Here is a 26025-nt window from a genome sequence, read left to right on the forward strand (position 1 = left end):
TCTAGGCATTACCACCTTCCACTATACTCTAAATCCAGGGCTGGTTTTGCCACTGCTGTGTTGCAGGGCATTTTGGCAGCTCCTGCTTCATTATAGTTTAGCCATCCTCCTTACCTCTGCTTTGGGATTCTACCCAAGTGTTAGGACTGCAGCAATGTGAGATGAAGAACATAGTACAGTTTTGTACCTACCATAAATGTAGATGTTCGAAGATCCACATTGCTGCAGTCCAATTTACCCTCCCTCCTTCCCCTCTGTAGTTTGAGGTGGTTGTGTGGGTTGGGTTATTCATCTGAGGTATATTGTGTATATTGTATATATGGTATATATTGTACATATTTTTGGTGTTAGGCTGGTTGGTTGTTTAGTTGTTGTCTATGGGTTTGACCTTTCTTTTAGGGACTTCAGACATCTGGGGCAAGTAAAGACTGTGCATATGACGCCGGTCATGCACATTTGTACCCTGACGTTCTGATGTCAGTCAATGCGCCTTGACCGACGTCAGCCTTATACTCTGATATTCGGGCCGACCGAGGGACAGCGGACTACCCAAGTGTTAGGACTGCAGCAATGTGGATCTTCGAACATCTACATTTATGGTAGGTACAAAACTGTACTGTCTAATGAGGGAGGAGTATAGAGAGGTAATAACCTCCCTTTTTTCTGGATGTAATCCCTATACTTGTGAGATGAACCAAGTAAAAGGTTTTTCTGACCACTAATGCTATCTGATGCTTGAATGTGAGATTATCAACCTAAGTACCCAGGTCTGTCACCACAGGTTGTGTGATTAGGGGGTTGGTGTGTTGACGTGGTCATCAGTAAAGGCCATGTTTTTGCTGAATGGCATGATGATACATTTGTTTTGCGTTTAGCTTGAGACCATAAATTTGGCACCAGTCATTAGTTGCTGAGACCCTCTTGCAGTATGTTAACATCATTTGGGGAGTCAGTGACAGCACCCAACTTGCAGTCATCCATAAACTTGGTCAGCAGGCCTTTTGTCTTTGCATGGACCTCTGAGAAGTACATGACAAACAGTAGGGGTCAAGGACAGATCCATGGGGAACTCCACTAGTGAAAGGTCTTCTATCAGAGGTGGAGGTGCCTATTTTGACCTTGAGGGTCCTGTTGGTGAGCCAGTTGGCCACCCATCTGATGAGATAGGGGTTTACACCAAGTTGTGCTAGCTTTTCGATGATGCCTGAGTGGGGGATTGTGTCAAAGGCCTTGGCCAAGTCAAGATGAGCTGTATGTACTGACTTTCCCTCATCCAGGGCCTTGGTGACAGTCTCAAAGAAGTCAACCAGGTTCAACAGGCAAGATCTGCCCTTGACAAATCCGAACTGGGAGGGGTCAAGTGCTTGGAGATTGCCTGTGTCCTTGTTTATGAAATCCATAATAATACACTTGATGGCTTTACAGATCAGACTTGTCAAGCTAATGGGGTGATAGTTTCCAGGGTCAGTAGTGGCACCACCTTTGTGCAAGGGGATGACTATGACAGTTCTCCACTCTGGTGGAATAAAGCGTGTACTTAGGCTGTGGTTGAATAGAGTGCTCAGTGGTCAAACAAGTTCTTGCTGGAGATGGTGCAGAATACAGCCTGGGATACTATCAGGTTCCATGGAAGCTGTGTTCTTTGCCTTGGATAGGGCCTTTAACACTTGATCTACAGAGATATGAGGTTCGGGACAAGTATTGGGGATGTCAAAAGAGCCTTGGGTGGGGGACATGGAGGTGATGTTTGCACTGAACCTATCTGCTAGCAGGTTGGCTAAGTCAATGGGAGCAGTGTAAGTGATGCTGTTAAGTACTAATTTGGAACAAACCTGAGCCTTTCCATGGAGGTTTCTGACATAACTGAAGAAGGCTGTGTGGTTTCCCTTTGTTTCGGAGGGTATGGCTGAGTCCATCCAGTTGTACAGATGCTTTGGCATACTGTTCAGCATAATTGTCCGCATCCTCTGAGGGGGTGGTGGTGTGAAGCTGCTGATATCCTCCCTTAGAAGGTTGTAGTCTGCTTTTAAGAAGTTCTTTAGCTTGATTATGGCTGGGGGGGGGGGGTTGGGTGGGATAGAAACTTCAAATGAGACAGTCTGATGATCTGATCTCACCAGGGAGGAACATACTATTGGAGTAGTGGAACGGTCACCCATGTTAGTGAGAACCAAGTCCAGAATGTTATCTCCCTTTGTGGGGGATGAGATGAGCTGGTCTAGTGCATTAGAACTGATGAAGTCTAGGAATCATTCAGTGAATGCATTAGTGCAGGAATAGTTCAACCAGTCTATGGCGGGATAGTTGGTCACCAAGGGTCAAGGTGTTGGGGGTTACCTTGATGGAGTCAAGTAGAGCCAGATAAGAGGAGTGGGTGTACTGAGTCATGGAGGGGGGTCTATAGCTGGCTATAACTTGGATGGGTGTCTTGCCAACTGTCAGTTGCACCTGGAGTAGTTCTAGTGCATCATGCTGGCAAACCAGTCTGGAGGTATGCCTTTCCTTAATTAAGATAGAGACTCCACCATCCCTAGTCTTCCCGACCTCACTTTGTGGTCAGAATGTGTGGAAAAAGATATAGCCTGGTAAGGCAGGGGTGCTCTCCTTAGCCCTGAACCAAGTTTCCATGACCACACAGACATTGGCATCTTCTAGTGCAAAGAGAGCCCCCAGTGAGTGCATTTTCAGGTTAAGGCTCCTAGTGCTAAGCAGCATGACCTTCCATTTGCTTTTTGACAGATCTTTTATGTTGGAAGATTTGTCTTTGGGATGTTGCCTAAAAAGGCACAATGGGGAGGCAAGGGCCTTGGCCAGTATCTGGAATCCCAGTGGTGACAGCTGGAGGCCATCTCTGGCAAAGCATCGAGGCCTATCAACCTTGTCATCCCAGGCAGACAGATACTGGATCCCCTTGGAATTACACCAGAAACTAAACCAATTGTTGAAGTAAATTATTTTTGTTGGTATTGTAGTATCATTCTTGGTGAAGGTAGGATGCTGCTTAGTGCTAGGATCATATGCAGACCTTCTACCTAGAAGCCTGCCTAAAGATCAAAGACCTCCCAAATATAAACACACTCCACTTAATGCATTCCAAGCAAATCACAATACACATACAAATACTCTCACCAGTGTCTCACCAAACATGCCCCTAAGGCAAAACACAAAATCAAATGTTATAGTCATAGGTGACTCCATTGTGAGGCACACAGAAGTCCTACTCACCAGATTGGATAAGGAAAAGTTGTGTAAGTTGTGTATCAGGTGCCATGATCTGCCACATGCACTCGAGTCTTTCAACAACAGGCACTGTTATGAGTCTGTCATAGTCCATGTTGGTGTGAGCGACCTGAGATGTACCTCATTGGACTATATGAATGACTAAGCTCTCTGAATATGTGTCCCCAGTGGGTATGTCCCAAGCATTAAGCAGCATTCTACCTTCACCTAGGATGATGCCTCAATACAGACAAAAAATGATTTACTTCAACAATTGGCTTAGTTTCTGGTGTCATTCTAAGGGGATCCAGTACTTGTCAGCCTGAGATGATATGGTTGATAGACTATGATGCTTTGCCAGAGATGATCTCCACCTGTCACCTCTGGGTTTTCAGCTACTGGCTAAGGCTGTTGCATCCCCCATATTTTAGGCAATGTCACAAAAACAAAATTCCCAACATAAAAATATCCTCAAAAAAATAACCTTAAGGTTATATTGCTAAATGCTAGGATCTAAATCTGAATCTGCTCTCACTGGAAGCACTCCTCACCTTGGATTATGCAGACATCTGTGCAGTCACAGAGACCTGGTTCAAGGCCACAGAAAATACTCTAGCCAAACCTGGATATAAAGCTTTTCACACATTCAGGCCACAAAATGAACATGTGAAAACTAAAGGCGGAGGAGGAGTATCAATATTCATCAAAGATAAATGCACCTCCAGACTGGTTAAACAGAACGATTCTCTAGAGTTACTCCATGTGCAAATAAGTATAGCAAAGACCCCTCTCCAAGTCATTGCCAGCTATAGATCACCCTCAATGAAGCACGATATTCACATTGTCTATTTGGATCTACTTGAGCCACACAAAGTACAACCAAACAACTTGGTTATGGGTGACTTTACCCATCCATAGACTGGTTAAATTATATATGTACCAACACACTCTCCAAAGGTTTTTGAACTTCGTTAACTGAAATGCATTGGAGCATATAGTTGGCACCCCCAAAAGGGTCCCAAACATTCAAGACTTAGTCCTCACCAATATAGTAGAATGGTGCACCATCACAAGTGTGCAGCCATCCCTGGTGAAGTCTGATCATAAATCAGTCTTTCTCAAACTAACAATAGCATCAGACCTCACTAGTTGAATTTAGGCTAAAAAAACTTCTCCAAAGCCAACTGCAGTCTCTTACAAGAAGGCATTAATAGCTTCAAAGATCCTGACCCTACTGACAGCAAAGACACCTATACTGGGTTATACACCAATGCATTGTGTAAACATTTATACAATTGTATTGACTCAGCCATTCCTGATAGGGCTAAAGCAAGATCCTCAAGAAAAAAACAAGCCTGCCTGACAGACATCCACCATAAAGAAGTTTTATAATAAGAGGAAGAAATTACTGTCTAAGAGCAAGAATGAACCATCTTGGAATTGGAAGCACACACCTCTCAGCTTCAACAAGCATATAAGATATCTTGTAAAGTCCTCTAAAGCTAACTATGAATCTAGATTACTAACCGTAGCTAAGAATAACTGTAAGGCATTCTTTAGCTACATCTGAAACCTTAAAGGAAAAGCCCAGATTTGTGCTGACTGGTTGTGAATGGTACCACTTATACTAAACCAATGGAAATGGCTATCCTGCTAGCAGACAGATTCAGTGAAAACTTCTACCCCTGCCCTTCCACATATACCCCGAAACATTCCTACCACCTATATCCACTGAGTATCTCTAAAGAGCAAGTCTTAACAGCTCTCTCCAAGGCCAGAAACACAGCCTCTATGGGACCTGATAACATCCCAGGCTGCATTCTCAATGGTTTAAAACAGGAGTTAGTAACAGGATTGGGTACTCTTTTCAACCACAGCCTAAGAACTGGTGTTGTCCCTGCTGAATGGAAAACAGCTACTGTCATCCCCTTGAACAAGGGGGGTTTGCATCCACCAACTCTGGGAACTATAGACCTCTAACCAGCCTTATCTTCAAGGCCATGGAGAGAATCATCGTGGACCTTATCAACAAGGATATAGGAGTCGTTGAAACACGTTACCTGACCCAGTTTGGTTTTGTTATGATCCTGCCTGTTGAACCTGGTGGACTTATTTAAGACTGCCATCAAAGCCCTGGAAGATAGGCAAATCTGTGCATACGGCCTGCCTAGACTTGGCCAAGGCCTTTGACACAATCCCCCACTCAGGCATCATTTAAAAACTCATCCCGCTGAAGGTCAACCCATATACTGTCAGGTGGGTTGCAAACTGGCTCACCAACAGAACACGTACAGTCAAAATAGAGGTCTCCACCTCCACTAGCAGACCCATTACCAGTGGTATTCCGCAGTGATCGGTGCTAGGGCCCCTATTCTTTAGAATCTTCTCAGAAATACAGGCAAAAACAAAAGGTCTGTGGCTGACAAAGTTTGCTCATGACTGCAAACTGGGAACAGTCATTGAGTCCCCAAATGGTTTCGACATTCTACAAGAAGGACTTATGCAAACCAATGGTTGGTGCCAAAGGCATGGTCTTAAACTCAATGCAAAAAAATGCATTATCATCCCCTTTGGCAAAGACGATGTCCCTGCAGATTGCCATATTAATAATAACACCCTAAGGTCTAAATCAGTGGTGAAAGATTTGGGCACACAGGTTGCCAGCAACCTTCCTTTTGATCACCATGTCTCCACAGTGGTAAGAAAGGCCTTCTCCATTGCTCAACTCATAAGCAAAGGCATAGCTTCCAGAACAAAACAGGTTATAACCCCCATGTACTCTTCCCTCATCAGGCCAATTAGAGTGCAGTGCTTCCTTTGGTATGTTCCTAAACAGGCACCTGCAGCAACTGGAGAGACCTCAAAGGCTCATCACAAAGAAAATTCAAGATCTTCAGCACATGTCTTACGTGGATGGACAGAAATCACTGTCAATATACTCTGTATTGTATAGACTACTCAGAGGCAACCTATGCCTTGCATACAGAGCAACCTCTGATCCCACCTTAATGGAAATGCTGCACTTTTGCAAGTCAAATGGTATACAATTCACTCGCTCTAGGGACCTTAACCTAGCATGTGACATCAATAGGCCTTACTGGAGGGACAGATACGTCTTCCATTGGTTGTCTCTACTCTAGAATAAACTTCCAATACAGGTCAACCAGAGCCCCTTATTAAACCTTTTTAAACGTATCTTGCACGATTGGATGGGAAACCACAAATTCACCCCAGGGGTTTTACCTCTGTCTGTCCCTCTTGGATAGAGATGCTAATTTAGATCTGCTTATAACATAAACCATTAAGGGAACAAGGCTGAACTTGGCTAGACTTGTAAAGGCCCTAGGGCCATTAGCCTAGAACCTTCTATGAACCCATGAACAACACTATCTTTGTGCATTTCCTTTTCATAACTGATCTCTTCTCCATCTGCTATACACATTTTGGACTTGCTGCCTGTAATACGGAACTTGATAAAGTTTCTTATTCCTTTACAGTGGTTTTAAAGCCACTCATATTAGAAAAATCTGCAAACGATGATAGATTAGAGAAGGTATCAGCAAAAAGGACTTCATAAACCCACAGAACTGGCATTTGGCCTCACTAGCATGACACCTTCTGCATTTAAGAATGTAACTCATGATACTGCACAGTACAAAGCTTGGTCACTCATGGTAATGTCGTACAGAGCTGGTAGCAAAGATTCAGTAGTGTCTTGATTGCTGTATAACTTCATTAAAATGATGACAATTGCAAAAAATAATTCTGTCTGTAGGGCATTGCATGTATTTGCTGATGTGAGTTATTTCTCTGCAGGAGCTAACACTATACCGGATACAGCTACATTACAATCTTTGTCTGCCTTCATATAGGTTCATAGGAGATTACTAGGCTACTGACCCTAGGGGTCCTTTCTAACCCTAACTGTGTTTCTGAAAGTGAGAATCAAACACTGCATCTTGTGTCTGTGAGGTAAACACCTTAACCATTACGCCAACCCCCAACCCTAGAGGGTTGATTCAGCATGACAATTAAACACTTTTCAGTATTCCAAGTCTAGATATGATCATGATAAGTGTTTTTCAAATGCTAAAAAATGTATGAAAAGTAAATATAAAGATTTTTAAATAACAAAAAATGTTAAAATGAACAATGTGAACCATCAAATAATTCTAATTATATTGTGGTTTATTTTCTTGGTTATGTTCCTTCTCAAGTACAACACTATCAATATAACAGCTCTAGACTGGAATCAACTTAGCAAGAAGGAATGTCTGAAGTATGGAGGGAACCTGGTGGGAAAGTCTTGTAAGTATGTGCCTGATCTGGCACTGATGTCCTTCATCCTCTTCTTTGGCACATACTCCATGACCATAACACTGAAGAAGTTTAAATTCAGTCGCTACTTTCCCACTAAGGTAAGAGGATCAGAAACACTTTACTGAATGTTGAACAATGGTTGTTAAGCTGAGATGCACACATTTTTATAAATGATTACAGAAATGACAATAAATTAGATGTTTTAAGTACACACAGATAACTTGGTATCTGATACAGGTCTGTCAGTCTAATTTATCTCTCACAGGATGACTAAAAAAGTTTTAATATGGGATAGTGCTTGGGAAATAAGCTGCCCAAGTTGTTGTTTAATGAAATTAAATGGATATAAAAAAAAATCAACAAATTATGCAAACATTGGCAAATTCCATTTCATGTACATACCCCCACACGTGCATGCACACACACACACACACACACACACAGAATAGTCATAGGCACGTACATGCCCCCCACACACACACACACACACACACACACACACACAGAGCCTCTAAACAAAGTTGGCTTTTTTTCCAGGCAATATCTGGACTTTTATCAAAAAACGTTATTCTAGTATTTACTAAATCCAAAAGATAACAAAAGAGGCAACACCACAGCTCGTTGTAAGATTTTAATGTAGACAAACTCCAAATAGTAAGCGCTTGTACGTTTCAAAGAGCGTTTCATCAGACTTTAATACAGCAGTCATCTTCCATCTAAATTAAATAGTGACATTACTATTGCAATCTCCAATCACATTCTAAAAGTAATTATGACATCACAAAGACAATTTAAAACCCTAAAATTCATCATTAAATAGTCACAGCTAGCAACTAACTATATCTAAGAACTCTAAAATTCATCATTTATAAGAACATCTAACTATGTCTATAAAACAATACTATTAACAAAAGTCTAACTAAATGTCATGGTCTAACCTAGCTTATTTAGTAAAATTGCTACAAAAATACCTAGTATGCATAAGGCTGAACTACTACACATTAAAACTAAATAACATAATATAATAATCCTAAAACACAGCATCAAATACAAAATTAATGAATTGAATATATAGAAGAAAAGATTTTTTTACTAAAGTGAGGTTAAGTTCAATTTAGATGGAAGTTGACTGCTATATTAAAGTCTGATGAAACGCTCTTTGAAACGTGGTGTTGCCTCTTTTGTTATATTTTGGATTTATACTGCTGCTCTTAAGAGGCACCTTGTCCAGGACTGCTTTTGTTTTGTTTTCTACATTTGGTTCTGAACGGTCACTGGGACATGGCTGAAGGTATAATAACAGAAACTGTGAGTTTACATGGAAGTATGGGCAATGAGTCTTCCTTTCAAAGACTCCTTTCTACTGAAAATAATCCTCTTATGAGATTAACCACTATGGAACTAACGAAAGAAGGTGAGGAGACTGTGAGTACAATGCACAATATGACTGTTATGCAACTCACTAGAAAGCTGGAAAATAAGTTGAATGGACTAAAGATCACACAGTGGCAGAGACAGCGTATGGAGGCGTGTCTCAGTTTTAAGGTGGTGCCGAGAGGGTTACGAATATTGAAAATGCCTACTTTCGGAACCACCTACCCAGAATTGTTAACTAAGTGGCAGAAATTAAACTTGGATACCAGCTATGGCTACATTAAGCTCCTGATTGAGCAGTACCAATTAATAGAGTGTACGTTGACAACGGAAATCACTTTTTTACAAGGTGAACTGAGTTCCCTCTTAAACCCTGCTGATATGAGTATGTTTGTCAGTGATCTTATTACTAACTTGATGATACTTGAAAATAAATTGCTGCAAGATAAAAAAAAGAAATTAGAGAGGGATTTCAATGATTTCCGGAAGGGGAATGTGTTCTCCTGGCCTAGAGAGAACACCAGAAATGTTACGGCAAATGTTAGAGCAACAGTACCACCTTTAATAGACTGTAGCATGTTAGATGCTAATGCCACTACAGTGATGATATCGGCAAGCACGTCACCACCGGAAGTTGTTGTAGAGTGAGAGAATCAGGAGATTAATGGTGAAATTTCCCTACGACCTGATGAGGGCTGTGCACACATGAATAAACAATCGACGACAATGATGGATGTCAGAAGAAAGGAGAACCAGGAGAAAACTACTGCCTTCATACCTGCTGTGATACAAGGTTCATCTGATGGAAACACATTCTGCCCTTTTCCATTACTGATTCGGCAGACCGACGGTCAGATTTGGACACCTCAGAGCAGGATGAAGAAGCGGAAAACATAAGAGAGGCACGAGTTCCAAAAGAAAGTGCTCCGACCTACACAATGGACTTAGTTATAAATATTTCCAGGTATGTGTTAACTGACAGTAAGAGGTCCTTATTGAATAAAGGCCTCTCATTCATACCTTCAAGAACTACAGATATAATGGATGTTATATTAGACATTAAGATGTTTACAAGGAACATTAGTTTAAAAATGTTATTTGGTCAATCTAACACTGGTACTAGAAACATTTTTAAAAAACCTTCTACATATGTACCACAAATGCATCCGTTGCTGGATGCATTTGAGAAGGCCTGTGAATATGATTTGATACAGTTTTCTGTGTGTCAAGGTAAAGTTAAACCAGACTTTTACAACCTAAGCTATGTTTAAAATGAAGCTTTAAAGAAGTTACAAGAGAATGATGACATTGTGATTAGACAGGCTGACAAGGGCGGTGCTGTTGTTGTTCTAGACCGTGAAATGTATGCTAGGAAGATGGAAATGTTAGCTGACAGTGAGACGTATCAGATTTTGAATGCAATATCACTAGATAGAACCATTGAAAGTGTTCATAGTGATTTGTATGACATGCTATTATGTGATATGATAGATACTGATTTTATATAAGTATCTCCTAGTGGAGAAACCAGTGATCCCCATTTTTAGGGGATTACTGAAAGTGCATAAGACTCTGTTGGACCCACCGATGAGACCTATAGTCTCAGGAGGGGCTGGCTCACTGAGCCTTTATCCATTTATTTGGAAAAACATTTTAGGCTCATAGATGATAGAATAGAGTATGTTATTAAAGATACCCAACAGTTCCTAGAAAGCTATGCAGATTATGTCTATTCTGAAAATGAAATTACTAGTGATTTATTAGTCACATTGGATATAGTTTCTTTGTTCGCTTCCATACCCAATACAACAGGGATGGATTATGTGTGGTTGTTACTGATAGAAAAAGGGGTTCCCAGGGACCTCATTATGTGATTTATGCTGCTATTGGATATAGTTTTGAATAATAACATATTCATGTATGACAAGAAGTATTATCTACAAACCAAAGGGGTCGCCATGGGGACCCCATGCGCAAACTCGTATGCTAACTTGGTTTTGGCATATTGGGAGGGTACTTATGTACTAAGAGACACACCGTTTAGTGATTGCATAAAGTATTATAAACGTTTTGTTGATATTTTTCTTGTATGGCGAGGAACTAAGCAACAACTGGATGTTTGTTTTGTATGTAAATGGGACTACAGATTTTTTGTCCTTTGAAAGTAATAGCTCTTTTGAATGAATAGAATTCTTGGCTGTACAACTGATTAAGATGGGTAATGATATACATACAGACATGTACAGAAAACCTTGCTGGAAAAATAGTTTGCTACACCGTAACAGCATGAATCCTGCACATATCTATCCAAATATAATATAGGGTCAAGCATTAAGGAAATCAAGGTTGACCAGCCATGATAATGCCTTTCAGGAGAAACAAATGATTCTAGCTGATAATTTCATACAAAGAGGGTACCATAATGATGAAGTAGAAAGGTTACTAAATGAGAACGCAACACAGAGGACAGGTAAAGGAAAGCCATTTTTTTTCGTAGAAATAGGAATATTGATGAGAAGGTACAGAAGGAAGGGCTAGGGCATAAGACCACTAGGGTAGTGATTCCATTCACGAATAAGAACGTGAGAATTAGAGAGATAATTAACAATAATTGGAAATTATTAAGCACAGATGATAGAATATCAGAAATAGTAGGGACAAAACATAGCTTTACGTACAGAAATACTAAACCATTGAAAAGATTACTGTGTTATGAAGATGATAGTAAAATGGAGGTATGCTCTCAAAGACAAGGACCGTTCTCCTGTAGAAATTGTAACCAATGTATATACATGGCAGGTGATAAATTTGTACATCGAAATACTGGACATGAATATATTTTTAACATTATGCTTATTGCAGGACTAGGGACTTGATATATCTGATGCAATGTCAGTTATGTAAATCTTTTTATGTGGGCAAGCAAACAGAACTCTTAGGGAATGTGTCAGAGAACATCATATATGCCATAAATAGAGAGGATGAAGGCAACGTGCTAGCTAGGCATGTGATGAGACATGGTATGGTATATAAATTTAAATTTAGAGCCTTAGAATTGATTAAAAAGACCGGTAGACTAGGAGATGTTAAGAATTATATGGAAGTGCAGGAAAGCAGATGGATCATACGTCTACAAGCACACTGAGCATGTGGTCTGAATGATAAGACAGCATTAAAACCTTTCCTAGTGGCAAGACCCTGTGCACACTAAACACTTTATTGATGTATTAGGTTAAATTACTTTTTAAAAATCTTTTCCTCTATATATTCAATTCATTATTTTTTGTATTTTGTGCTGTGTTTTAGGATTATTATATTGTTATTTAGTTTTAATGTGTAGTAGTTCAGCCTTATGCATACTAGGTATTTTTGTAGCAATTTTACTAAATAAGATTGGTTAGACCATGACATTTAGTTAGACCTTTGTTAATAGTGCTGTTTTATAGACATAGTTAGATGTTCTTATAAATTATGAATTTTAGGGTTCTTAGATATAGTTAGTTGTGACTATTTAATGATGAATTTTAAGATTTTAAATTGTCTTTGTGATGTCATAATTACTTTTAGAATGTGATTGGAGATTGCAATAGTAATGTCACTATTTAATTTTGATGGAAGATAACTGCTGTATTAAAGTCTGATGAAACGCTCTTTGAAACGTGACCGTGCTTACTATTTGGAGTTTGTCTACATTAAAATCTTACAACGAGCTGTGGCGTTGCCTCTTTTGTTCTCTTTTGGATTTATACTGCTGCTCTTAAGAGGCACCTTGTCCAGGATAGCTTTTGTTTTGTTCTCTAGTATTTACTTATGACCTCATAGTGATAGTTGTATGAATATTTACTTAAATGCAGTAAATACGTTTTTAGTGCCGTGTTGCTAATTGTACTGTTGCTGATTAATGTTTTGTTACTCTGTCTAAGCATTGCTCATTGGTTCTCCTCTACCTATATTTGAAAGCAGCACTTTACTATATCACTGTCTTTCTCTCCTTGTGCTGCTTCCTCCCTTTGCTGTCTCCAACCACTACTACCTATGTAACAATTGATTAACCTCAACTGTCCATATTTTCAAGTTCCATCCTTCTTTCTTTTTATTTTTACAGTTACCCTATAAGCGGATAAGAGATTTCTCTCCCCCTCCCAGAAAATGGTTGCCAGGGAACCCATCTACAGGGATAGCAAGAGACCCAAGTGAGGTGCCTATATGCAGAACAAGAATTCAAAAGAGCAGGACACTTTGTTACAGTCGGTCAGAGGAGGTCAACCTAGTGCTCAACCTCTTCCTCAGTCTACCAATTAAGTACATGTGTTAAATGTAGGGTTATGGCATGTACACTAACCATATTTTAGCCCCCCCCCATTTAACATTCTGGCCTATTTTATTTTAACATTTTTTCTCTGCTAGGAATTATTTCTTTCTTTCTGCTAAGTTAAATTCTGTTTGTTGCATGGGATTAAAGTGTACAGCCCACATTTATCTTGCAATTGCGTTTAATTATTCTAGCCTTAAAAATGAACATAAAAACAGGCTGTCAAGTGTCTTCCACTGTTAGCAGTGGCCCTGACCCCTGATAGCACAAGACAACTGACTGGTTGAGTGTCTTTTTTTTCTGGTCAGTTTCTCATGTTTTGACTGACTCCATTTGCCCTTGCTACACTCAGGCTCACTCTGCTCCCCTACCCTACCCCCATTATCACCCACCCTGTGCCATTACATTTATAGCTAACCCCATTTTGCCCTTTCCCTCTACCCAATCTCTTCCTCTCACCTCACCCAATCACACTCTATCATTCTTCTGCCCTAGCACACCTCTCCTATCAACACACCCCTTACATCTCAATCTGTACTCCACACCCCTCCCTACTTATCTCCACCCTCAAGTTCATAGGTTTGGACTAGGCTACTGGCCCTAGGGCCTATACAAGCCTAACCATAACAATTCCCTGGCTATTTCTTCCTACAATATTTACTTCCCTGGACCCCTGTCTAGCAGGACAACTAAGATGATCCCCTGGATGAATTTCCCATCTCCCATCCAATCATCAAGGTTCCTTTTGAAGAGGGCCAAAGAGGAGCTGTGCCTGACATGTATGGGCAGTCTATTCCAGAGTCTGGGGAGTCTCTGGGTCAGGAACCTATCCCTCCAGCATGATTTGTTCATTGTGCATGTGGCTCTGGGGGACTGGGATTTCTTTAAGTGTAGCATGTCCAACAACTCTGGGTTTGACATGGCCTTGTATGTTAAGCAGAGATCACCTCTGAGTAGACGATATGCGACAGAGTATAGCTGGAGTTTTTATAGACGGTCAGCATAGGGCATCTGCTTTAGGCCTGTAATTCTTTGTGAGGTATTTCTGCAGCCTTTCCAGTTGTTGCAGATGTCTTGAGAAGTACATACCAAACGGGGCATTGTATTCTATAATGGGTCTAATGAGGGATGAGTACAGTGGGACAATGACTTATTTTTTCTGGATGAAAAGCCCTTAGTGATGAGGTGTGCCACTTAGAAGGATTCCCTGACTGTTGTGGCGATGTGGTTATTGAAGGTGCATTGCCATTTAGATTCTTGACATAGCTATAGAATGCCTTGTAGTTGCCTTTGGAATCTTTGGAAATTTTATTTTCGTAACTTTTCATGCACACTCCTACTACTTTACCACTATGTTGTCTATCTCTGTACTTACACTTCTCATTTACCTAACTGTTCCCCTATACTAAGACTCTTCACACCCTCATCATGCTTCTCTCCCTCTTGCTCACACCTTTCTTTTGTCACTATCATACCTCTTCTCTTGTCAAACTGAAATTCATCCTATAAATATTCCACATACAGCTATTCACTATCCTATAGACTGACAATTCCATCATTCATTCTTTACATCATCCTCTTTACTTTACACCTCATACTCACTCCTACCTAAGATCAAATCTTCCCCAACCCCTTAAAAACAAAACCTAAATATCACTTCTTCTGCCTGACTATTCCTACTCTATGCTACACTAACATTTCCATATTCCTTTCAGGTGATATTCACCCAAATGCAGCCCCCCCCTCTCCAGCCCCTCTTCGAAAACCCTACCCTCACAACCTCCCTCCCTCCCCTCACCCACCAAACACCTAAACCTATTCTCACTAAATGTTCACAGCGATCTTAACAAAGTCAGTGAGTTCCATGCATGGATGGCCCACTACTGTCCTGACATAATAACTCTCACAGAAACATGGCCCAAACATCATATCTCAGATAACTAATTTCTACCCCCAGGATAAAACATCCTCCACTTAGACTTCAAAAGAAAGGAGGGGGTGTTGCCAAAATTTACTCTGACCATTGTTGTCTCTGTCCATCTCACCCCCAGCTTTCAACCTGCAGAACTTCTAGCATTTAACTCCAAACACAACAACCACAAAACACTAAGTACATCTGCCATATACACTCCACCTGGAGAAAATATTCCCATTTGGAACATGTTGTCTCCTTGTTCACACTCAACATACCCAATGAAACCACTTTGCTAAGTGATGTCAGTATCAACTAGCAAGCCCTAAACACAGACTCCTCCAACTCAATTATTAACTTACACGGCTTCTCCCAACTTCTCTCTACCCCTTACCCACTAAAGCAAACCTACCAACTCCAGTTCTATCATTGACTGGATCTTTGTATCCCACCATGACCTACACCACCACCCTAAAACAGTACCAGGTTCCATTAGTGACCACTCCCCTACTTGCATCTACAGATTCTCCCTTCCCCACACTAGGCCCCACAAGTTCAAAGACTGTCAGAACCTCTCCTGTTTCAATCTTGCCATATTTAACAACGCACTCGCCTCCATATACTGGTCCTTCCTTTCATACCTACCCCTGGAGGACATGTAGACTCCACACAGAAGGCACCCCAGCTGAGGATCGAACCGAAGGACCTCTTGCTGTGAGGTGGCAATGCTAACCGCTGCACCACCGTGGCCGCAATATCCAATATTCACAAATTCAAAAAAGCTCTAAAAGATAACTTACTAAGGACTTGTCACTGTAAAACCCAACTTAATCTGTCTTCTCTCATCCTCTTCTCCTGCTCATACTCGGTCTCCCCCCTGTCTAACAACTACTTAAGACAACTCCACTAGTTATACCCTCTCTCTCTCTCATGTTGAAATTGCCTTGTTTTATCTGTTCTTAAAGGTACTTCACTTAACTTCTTTTGCCCACATTGTACTGAACTACTCCTCCGACCGATTGTAACAAAGTGTCCTGCTCTTTTGAATTCTTGTTCTGCATATGGTAGCAACATTTGTTGTTAGAGTAATGACTGTTTTAAATGCTCTGCCTAGTCTCAAAGAATATTTCTGTTTGTATCGGCTATATGGACTGTTTGTCGAGCTTTTCTCCTCTGGCCTCTGCTGAAAAAGGGCTCATGCTCAGACAGACATACCTGATCAACAAATGTCAAAGAAAGAAAAAGAAATGGAAGCAGTTCATGTACATATGACTAGTGCTTTCCCCAAGTACTCTTCAAAACAACTTGTTTTTTTTTTCTTCTGGATTGGATTTGCTAGCCTTTCTTGTTCCACTTGCAACTTATCTAGATCCTTTCCAAGGTCTCCATTAAATCATGGAGTACATTAAGTCTCAGCTTCGTGTACTCTTAGGTTTTTACCATGAAGAAGGGACTTATGTTTTTAATTGGGACACACAGCTGTCAGCATTTTGAGTTCAGCATTTCACATTCCCATCCTTCTGTGCCTTATCTATTTCATATGAAAGCCCTGAAGTTGCAAGCTGTTATGAGCAGCTCTGTTGCATCAAACATGCCTAAGTTTGGTGTACACTTTTTTATAATACAGAAATGCAACAAACTTTGAATATCAATTAACTTTGTCTACAGCTAATATATTGGAATCAAACCCATCTGCTCTGTTTTCCAAGATATTTCCTGTTCTTGAACCACTGACTCTGTTCAGTTGTACAGTATGATTTCTATAACCATTGATGGACATGTTCCACTTAAAGAAATCCAAGTCACTGCGAGCCACGCGCTCTAGTGAGCTAAACCTCACCATAGCAATATATAGAACATGCTGGAGGGATAGATTCCTGTCACAGAGACTCCCCATGCTTTGGAACAAAATTCCAAACTACATTAGGCAGAGCCCCTCACTAACACTCTTCAAGAAAAACCTTGACAAGTGGATGGGTAACAGAAAATACACCCCTGGGATCACTTCATTGGCTCTGCTTGACAGAGGATCAGTTAATTAATTAATGGGGCAGCGAAAGCCGACACACTCTGGCTAGGCTTATAAATGCCCTCGGGCAGATAGCCTACTACCTACCTATGACAAAATCAGGACAGTATTTTACGTTAAGTTAAAAAAAATTAAACTGAAAGTGCTAAACTTAGATTTGTGCCCATATATGCCAGTAAATAAAAACAGACAAGTCTGGAATTGGCAACAGTAGAAATGTTAGGCATCCCTGATTTAAAAAGACAGCATAAGATGGTTTCACTGTAATTTATTAATTTCCTTTTGTTTTGTTTATTTATTCTTAAAAATACCATAAGGATTTCTCAGTTCTCACATCAAGATTAAAAATGCATTAATAGTGGCTATATTCAGAAAACAAAAGAACTTTAAATTTTATTTTAAAGTAGGCAAAGATGTAATTTTTTAAACATTATTGAGTGACTTTATTAATTATTTAATTGGAAGTGATTTATACTGGCATCTTGAACAACTGTGCACTAGGTTTCCCTAAAAGTGAGAATTTTAAAATGAAAAACAGAACAAATTCTGCTAGATCTGTGTTACAGAAAAATAAAGCTCTGACTAAACCCAAATCTACAGCCTTTTGAATTTTGGTCCCGTATTTCAATCTTATTTTCTAAAACTGATATTTTTTTTCAGAAAAAGTAATGGATTACAGTCAACAAAGGATGACAATGACTTCATTTATATATTTCTTTAATTCAGAAATGCATACTAATTCGAATCCCATTGATCTCAACAGCCTTCAACCTTCCCTAATCTGGTGCCATATGCACACCCTTGGAATTCTGAGTCTTAAATGCTTGGTTATGTAATGCAGTTAACTGTTTAAGTCACTGGTGCCAGTATTTCAATATTGTCACTGATCTGAGACCTTTGTCACTTTTTATTTTTGTTTTGACCTTAGGTTTGGGAGTATGATTGAGAGTCAGAAAACCTGGAATCAATTACCAACCCAAAGGCTGGATAATTTGTCCAGGGCAGGAGAAAGTGAGCAGCCAATGCTTAATTCATCTCCTTCATGGGGGGGAAGGGGCCTTACCTGCTGCTCTGCTGACACATATTGATGGCTAAGAGTAAAGTCAAAGATAGAGGACTACAGCAAGTATCCGGTCTGCTAAGCAAAATGTAACACCGCTGTCAGATTTTTAATCACATGTGGAAGATTACACATTCATCTCGGTTGGCACCGCAGACCTCACCTTGGCAGCATGCTTCTTGGATTCAGTAATGTGGGATTTTGGTCTTTTCAAGTAGACCCACATTATGTACAGGTGACGCTATATCATGTTATACTATATTACACTAAATGGTTTCTTTAAAGCTGTTAACACATTGCAATCAGCATCACAATGTTTGCATGTTTGACAGCAAATAGTACTGTATGTAATTTCCCTACTGGTTCTTTATAGGTGTAATGAGTGTGTTGCTAGTTACTGAGGTATTTCCATAAGGCTGGCAGTTGTTCATTGATTCAATAGTGTGTTAACAAACTTGCAGCAGTAACAATGACCACAATGACCACCAAAGAGCTAGTGTCATTCAAACACTGGTTTAAAGATGTGATTATCAACACAAACATCAAGCTTTGTTTCCATTGGTAGCAGAGATGAGGCCTCTCCGACCTCATCATAATGCAAGAAACTGGATTGAATTTTATGGGCAACATAAATTTAGACACCCTCTACTACTCTCTCTCTCTCTCTCTTACTGTAATTTTGATAACCCTAATATCCCTGCAAGGAAAGAGGGACAGAATCAGGACCATACCAGTCAACCTGTTCAAGGACTACTAAAATACTGGAGTTCACTTTTCTTAGAAACATTGTAAGTATTAGTGGTTGGAATTATAAGCTCTTTTAAAGTAAAACAGCAATCATCCCCACTGATCCTTTAAAAAAGCTTTCACTATAATTAGTAATACCTAGAACTAGAATATATTTCCAGGCTGTTTTAAGTGGTATCTGTTCTTAGCAAAGAAGATAGGTTCAGTGAGCATAACTTCCAACCAAGTATATGTGTTTTAAGTTAAACTGCAGACCCACACATTTAATACATCATAGTAATTGTTAGCTTGTATTAGTAGTTACTTAAGAAAAAGACTGAGTAATGGAATCATGTCCAATAGTGAAAGCATAAATCCTTTGTTGTGTGCAAGTTCCATGATTTCTTATACTTCAGTTAACATATCACCAACGGCAGTGCTACCTTTGTAATTTAAATCTGCACTGATTACAGTATGATTATAAGAATATTGTTGCCTCTGTCTTTACATATTGCTTTCCTTATGTCCTTCAGGAAACAGTTGAGTAAACAAGACCTGTGACTCAGTCCCCTATTGATCCTAGGGATCAGACTCCATAAACCTTGTTCAGAGAAGGGTAAACTAACATTTGAGATAGAGTTATCAGGCTGACTATTCTCATCAACAAATCTCTTTGTATTGGCTTCTGTCTCTTACTCTAGGTTAGTTATTGTCCCTCCCTCAAAAAAAAAAAAAAAAAAAATTCAGTTTCTTGTTTTTCTAAAGGAGCTAGTAGTAGGGATGTGTTGATTAAAATCGAGTCACTTGTTAGCCTTTTGATGGTCAGCTTCCATATTTGGATCTTGTGGGAGCTCATTGTTAGGAAGTTTAGTATTATTATTTGTGGAAGATTGGAGTGCACCTTAAGTTATATCACTGGGATCACTTGGTTGAACAATTACTGAATGCTTCAAGTGCAATGTGAAAAAAAAGATGATATACTACGAAAAGACTCCTGGCCAGTAAAATCAAAATCAGTCTGAGTCCTAACTTCCACATAAATTAAACTTAATATTTTAATCTAATACCACTTCACAAAGTATGTTCATCTGAACAAACATTTCTTCAGGAAAATATAAACAAAACATCTGTAGTGATCATCTTAAACAGAGTGCACTGAAAAAAGGTCTGCTCAGAAGGTCCTCCAAGTAGAATCTATCCAAGTATTCCTTAGCTTTCTGTATTTATAATAGTGTTGTGCCAACTCACAGTGATATATATTATTGTAATGCTGCATCTGTGCAGGCATCACAGGAATTACACAGCAATATTTCCATAATGACCACAGCATGACTACACATCATTACATAACGTGTTGGTTACAGGCCACAGAAGGTTGCACTACAACATTTCTGCAATGCTGTATGATATTATAGTCCTCGTTTTTTGTTTTTGGTATAGGTGGCACTGCAACATTTCTGCAATGTTGTACAATATTATAGTCCTTGTTTTTTGTTTTTGGTATAGGTGGCAGCACAATGTCACACTGTAGTTCTACAATGATGCTAGCACACAAAGCTGTGTTTTCTAAAGGTGGCACTATAGTTTTGCACTTTAGTATAATCACAAAGGTGACGACACACAGTGATAAATGCATTATGTTTCTGTGCTTCTTCACAGGTGCTAATACAGTGTTACACTTAAGTATTTCCAAAGGGGTGACAGGTCACACTGCTGTATTTCATTATATTGCTGTGTTTTTTTGTACAGGTGACACCATACCATTGCACTGTAGTATTTGCACAAGAGTGCTCACAGTGCCACATGACAGTATACTAATGTGCTACTGTGTAGGCAACAGTGTCCTTTTTTCTGTATGGGTAGCCCATGTACTAAACACTCCATCTGGATATCACTGTGGAATGGTCTTCTTCTTCTTTTGGCTGCTCCTGTTAGGGGTCGCCACAGCAGATCAACTGTTTCCATTTCTTCCTGTCCTCTGCATCTTGCTCTGTCACACCAATCACCTGCATGTCCTCTCTCACCACATCCATAAACCTTATTTAGGCCTTCCTCTTTTCCTGTTACCTGGCAGCTTCATCCTTAGCATCTTTTTCCCAATATACTCTGCATCCCTCCTCAGCACATGTCCAAACCAACGTAATCTTGCCTCTCTGTCTTTGTCTCCAAATCTTCCAACCTGGGCTGACCCTCTAATATACTTATTCCTAATCCTGTCCATCCTCGTCACACCCAGTGCAAATCTTAACATCTTCAACTCTGCCACGTCAAGCTCTGACTTCTGCCTTTTTGTCAATGCCACTGTCTCCAACTCATATAACATAGCTGGTCTCACTACCCTCTTGTAGACCTTCCCTTTCACTCTTACTGGTACTCCTCTGTCACAAATCACTTCTGACACTCTTCTCCACCCACTCCATCCTGCCTGTACTCTCTTCTTCACCTCTCTTCCACACTCACCATTACTCTGAACTGTTGATCCCAAGTACTTAAACACATTCATCTTCGCTACCTCTACTCCCTGCATCCTCACCATTCCTCTATCCTCCCTCTCATTCACACACATATATTCTGTGTTAGTCCTGCTGACCTTCATTCCTCTTTTCTCTAGAGCATATCTCCACCTCTCCAGGGTCGTCTCCACCTGTTCCCTACTCTCACTACAGATCATAATGTCATCTGCAAACATCATAGTCCACGGGGACTCCTGTCTGATCTCGTCTGTCAACCTGTCCATCACCATTGCAAATAAGAAAGGGCTCAGAGCTGATCCTTGATGTAATCCCACCTCCACCTTAAACGCATCTGTCACTCCCACCGCAGACCTCACCGCTGTCACACTACCCTCGTACATATCCTGTACCACTCTTACATACTTCTCTGACACTCCCGACTTCCTCATACAATACCACAGCTCCTCTCTAGGCACCCTGTCATATGCTTTCTCTAAATCCACAAAGACACAATGCAACTCCTTCTGACCTTCTCTGTACTTCTCCATCAACACTCTCAGAGCAAACATCGCATCTGTAGTGCTCTTTCCTGGCATGAAACCATACTGCTGATCACTAATCATCACCTCCCTTCTTAACCTAGCTTCCCCTACTCTTTCCCATAACTTCAGGCTGTGACTGATCAGTTTAATCCCTCTGTAGTTACTACAGCTCTGCACATCACCCTTATTCTTAAAAATTGGTACCAAAACACTTTTTCTCCATTCCTCAGGCAGCCTCTCACTTTCCAAGATTTCATTAAACAATCTAGTTAAAAACTCCACTGCCATTTCACCTAAACACCTCCATGCTTCCACAGGTATGTCATCGGGACCAACAGCCTTTCCGTTCTTCATCCTCTTCATAGCTATCCTTACTTCCTCCTTGCTAATCCACTGCACTTCATGATTCACTATCCGCACATCATCCAACCTTCTCTCCCTCTCATTCTCTTCATTCATCAACCCCTCAAAGTACTCTTTCCATCTGCTCAACACTCTCTCCTTGCTTGTGAGTATGTTTCCCTCATTATCCTTTATCACCCTTACCTGCTGCACATCATTACTAGCTCGGTCCCTCTGTCTAGCCAATCGGTACAGTTCCTTTTCTTCCTCCTTGGTGTCCAACCTTTTATACAACTCTTCATACGCCTTATCCTTAGCCTTCGCCACCTCTCTCTTTGCCATGCACCTCATCTCCTTATACTCTTGTCTACTTTCTTCATTTCTTTGACAATCCCACTTCTTCTTCGCCAACCTCTTTCTCTGTATACTCTCCTGTACTTCTTCATTCCACCACCAGGTCTCCTTGTCCTCCTTCCTCTTTCCAGATGTCACACCAAGCACCTTTGCAGCCATCTCCCTTACTAGCTCTGCTGTAGTTACCCAGCTATTCGGTAACTCCCAGTGCCTGTCTTAACTCTTCCCTGAACATCACCTCACAATGGTGCTCCAGTAAATAACATGATGCAATATAAAAACATGCAATAAGACTGAATTTGTTACAAAACGGTGCATTTTTACTATGCATTACTACTGCATGGAATCCACGTGCGATACTAGACAACGAGGAACTGAATGATTTTGCTGCTCTGCAGATTTTTCCTTAGTGGCATTTCTTTGCATTGTATAATGCTACGGCAGAAATTCCCCATTTAGAGTTGACATACAGTACTGTGTTGTTATGCGCTGCATTTCACATTTAAATGACAGTTCAGTGCCACGTAGGTGACAATATACAGTGCTTGACTACATCTTGCCTTCTTACCACTTTGAACAGGCATCCTGATGTGTATTTGCAGGTGACCGTGTTACATACTTGCGTATCTTGAATACTACAGAAGTTTGCTACATTATAGATATAATTTTACCAAGAAATGACATGTCTGTATGTTAACTATCAGAACTGAAATGAAGTTAATAGCAGAAGAGTGCAAAATAATTAATTTTGCTAAAACACTGCAGCATCATTTCGCAAATATATGCATATTTATTTATTTGGCAAAGCTTCACAGAAGAAACCTTTATAACAATAACATCTGTGTTCTTCATAAAAAAAAAAAAAAAAAAAAAACATAAATGCTTTGTATATATTTATTTTAAAATAGACTGTTTGAAAAGGATTTTCCTTAAAATGCCCTGTTAAATTTAAAAATATGAATTCCTTTCTGCATGTTTGTTGTGCCTCATCATTTAACCCACTGTTTTTTTACCCCATGTTCTTCCAGGTCAGGACACTGATCAGTGATTTTGCCATTGTCTTCACCATCCTCGTGTTCTGTGGAATTGATGCCTTGTTTGGAGTTGACACTGCCAAGCTGCATGTTCCCAGTGAGGTTAAGGTTGGGACCCTAGCATGTTGTGCTTGTTATCTTTGTTTCTCCTTGATAGCTTGTAGACCTATTCCTAAGAATATTAACCTCCTTTGCCTTGTCAGCCATACTAACCACCCTGTTAGATCTGAGTGCATGTCATATACGGACAGAACACCAGTAGCTCTGAAATCACCCGTGCTGAAATAGAAAAGAAGGGTTCTGAATTGTTTGCAGACTTTACAGCTTATATGCAGCACATCACCAGTAAATAATGTTATACTGAACAGAACTATTCTTAATCGAACTTGTCACTCAGTAATAAACACACAGCAGGTTTAATAACAGGCCTCTGCTAATTTTGCTGTTTTGATTTACTAAGATTAATGCTATAGTGTGCCTATCTGATGCTGTCAACCATTCTCTTGTTTCTGACACATTCGCTATAATTCTTTAACAAGTGAAGGAAGGGAAAAAAAAACATATGTAGTGTTCAGAAGCTTTTCTTCTCATTTTGCTTGTTATTCAGAGCTATTAAAGATCTACCCACTTAAATTATTATTCTATAGTAATAACGTCTGTTGGTTATTAAAGGCTTTATGTCCATTGCAGATGTCTGATTCTCTTTCTTCGGTTTAATTCTCATGTATACCAAACTCTGTAAGGTAATAATGTGCATTTACTGGGATAAAATTATATTCATTTCATGTACATGTTGTAGTTGGAGGTCATAGACAGGGAGGAAGTATACTTCCCTCCATTTTGGAAAATGCTGTGACACAGCCAGGATCTAGACTTATCCAGTCTTAAAACATCAGTTGTGTCACACTTATTTTTAAAGCAGTTCTATTGAAGATTCAAGTCTTACAATTACTGATATTCTTATATTTCAAAGCCACTTTCTCATACTTTCTGGAGTCATTTCTTTAGAATAATACTTAAATACATCGATCATAGACTGCACACAATTGTGTAGCTAGCCACTTGCTAGTGTAAAACATGGCTCTAGGTTATTTGGTCATGTTGACTAATGTCACCAAAAATGAGCATGGGTAGTTACCAGTGATAAGTGGGTTGAGGACCAGGTCTACTCTGACCTATGCCAGGGATCCATGCTAATGGTGGAAGGGGTGTATGTGCCCCTACTGGACAGTGTGTACCTGCCATAAAGCTCAGCAGCTCTGGGTCAATAAGCTACTGGCTAGCTGGTGTCTATTTGCCCAGCCTGGGTTACCTGTGATAGTTCTGTTGAGTGAAAGCTGGACATAACACTGATCAACTTGCCAAATATGAACTGACAATTGCTACACTTAATGTATGTTCGCTGACAGGATGCAGCTTGGAAGTACATGACATGATGATACAGAAGAGGCTGGACATCCTGTGTATCCAAGAGACAAGTTGGAAGGACATTGCAGTGAAGCCACTTGTCTTGGGATCCAGAGTATACTACTCAGGAGGAGGATGGACTAGGAATGGTGTGGGTATTGTGGTGAGAGAGAGGCTTCAGAAGGCAGTAAGGGATATCATCAGATTTAGTGACAGACTCATGACAATCAGACTTCAGTGTAATGATAGGGCGGTATTCACAATCTCAGCCTGTGCTCCACAGCAGGGTTGTGATAGTGAGGAAAAGAAAAGATTCAAACAGCAGCTGCAGGATCTACTAGATACAGCAGGACAACATGACTTGGTGTTGACAATGAGAGACTTCAATGCACATATCGACACAGACAGAACAGGATATGAGGACTGCCTGGGTCTACGTGGGTGGGGCAACAAGAATAAAGAAGAGGCCATTTTAGACTTCTGTCTGGCAAATAGCTTGATAGCAGCAAACACATAGTTAAGAAAGACAGCAACAAGATCACATACAAGAGTGTCCAATATGCAACTCAGGTAAACTCCTCCTAGTAAGGAAAGGGCAGTGGGGTAGAATCAATGATTGCAGTTATCCCCAGTGAACCAGCTGGCCCACAGCATAAACCACTGGTTACCACAGTCAGCTGCAAGAAGTGGTCAGAGAATCCTCTAAGGTCAAAGCAGACCAGGCAGAAGACCTGGAAGTTGATTGTAGAGAAAGTACAACGGTTCAAGGAATTATTCCAAGAAGCGGAGGAATTAGGTGAAGTCGAAGAAGAACGGCAGCACATCAAAACAGCATGTGTGAGTACTACAGAACTGATATGTGGCTGAGCCAGGTATGGAAATATGGTACAAAAGGAAAGCTGGAGGTGGAATGCAGAAGTCCAGGAAGTCAGCAAAAGAAC

General features: G+C 40.2%; 1 protein-coding gene across 2 annotated transcripts in view; it reads left to right on the top strand.

The window, feature by feature from the left end:
* The window catches only part of SLC4A5 (solute carrier family 4 member 5), a 765106-nt gene that overhangs the window by 548777 nt on the left and 190304 nt on the right, over positions 1 to 26025 (top strand). For both annotated transcript variants that reach the window (XM_044083082.1, XM_044083081.1), the window contains exons 15-16: positions 7437 to 7637; positions 23672 to 23785. In XM_044083082.1, coding sequence (XP_043939017.1) covers positions 7437 to 7637; positions 23672 to 23785 — 315 coding nt within the window. The remainder of the gene's footprint in view (positions 1 to 7436; positions 7638 to 23671; positions 23786 to 26025) is intronic.

This window comes from Protopterus annectens, chromosome 9.part0, assembly GCF_019279795.1.
Source record: "Protopterus annectens isolate FY-2018-M chromosome 9.part0, PAN1.0, whole genome shotgun sequence".
Lineage (NCBI taxonomy): Eukaryota > Metazoa > Chordata > Ceratodontiformes > Protopteridae > Protopterus > Protopterus annectens.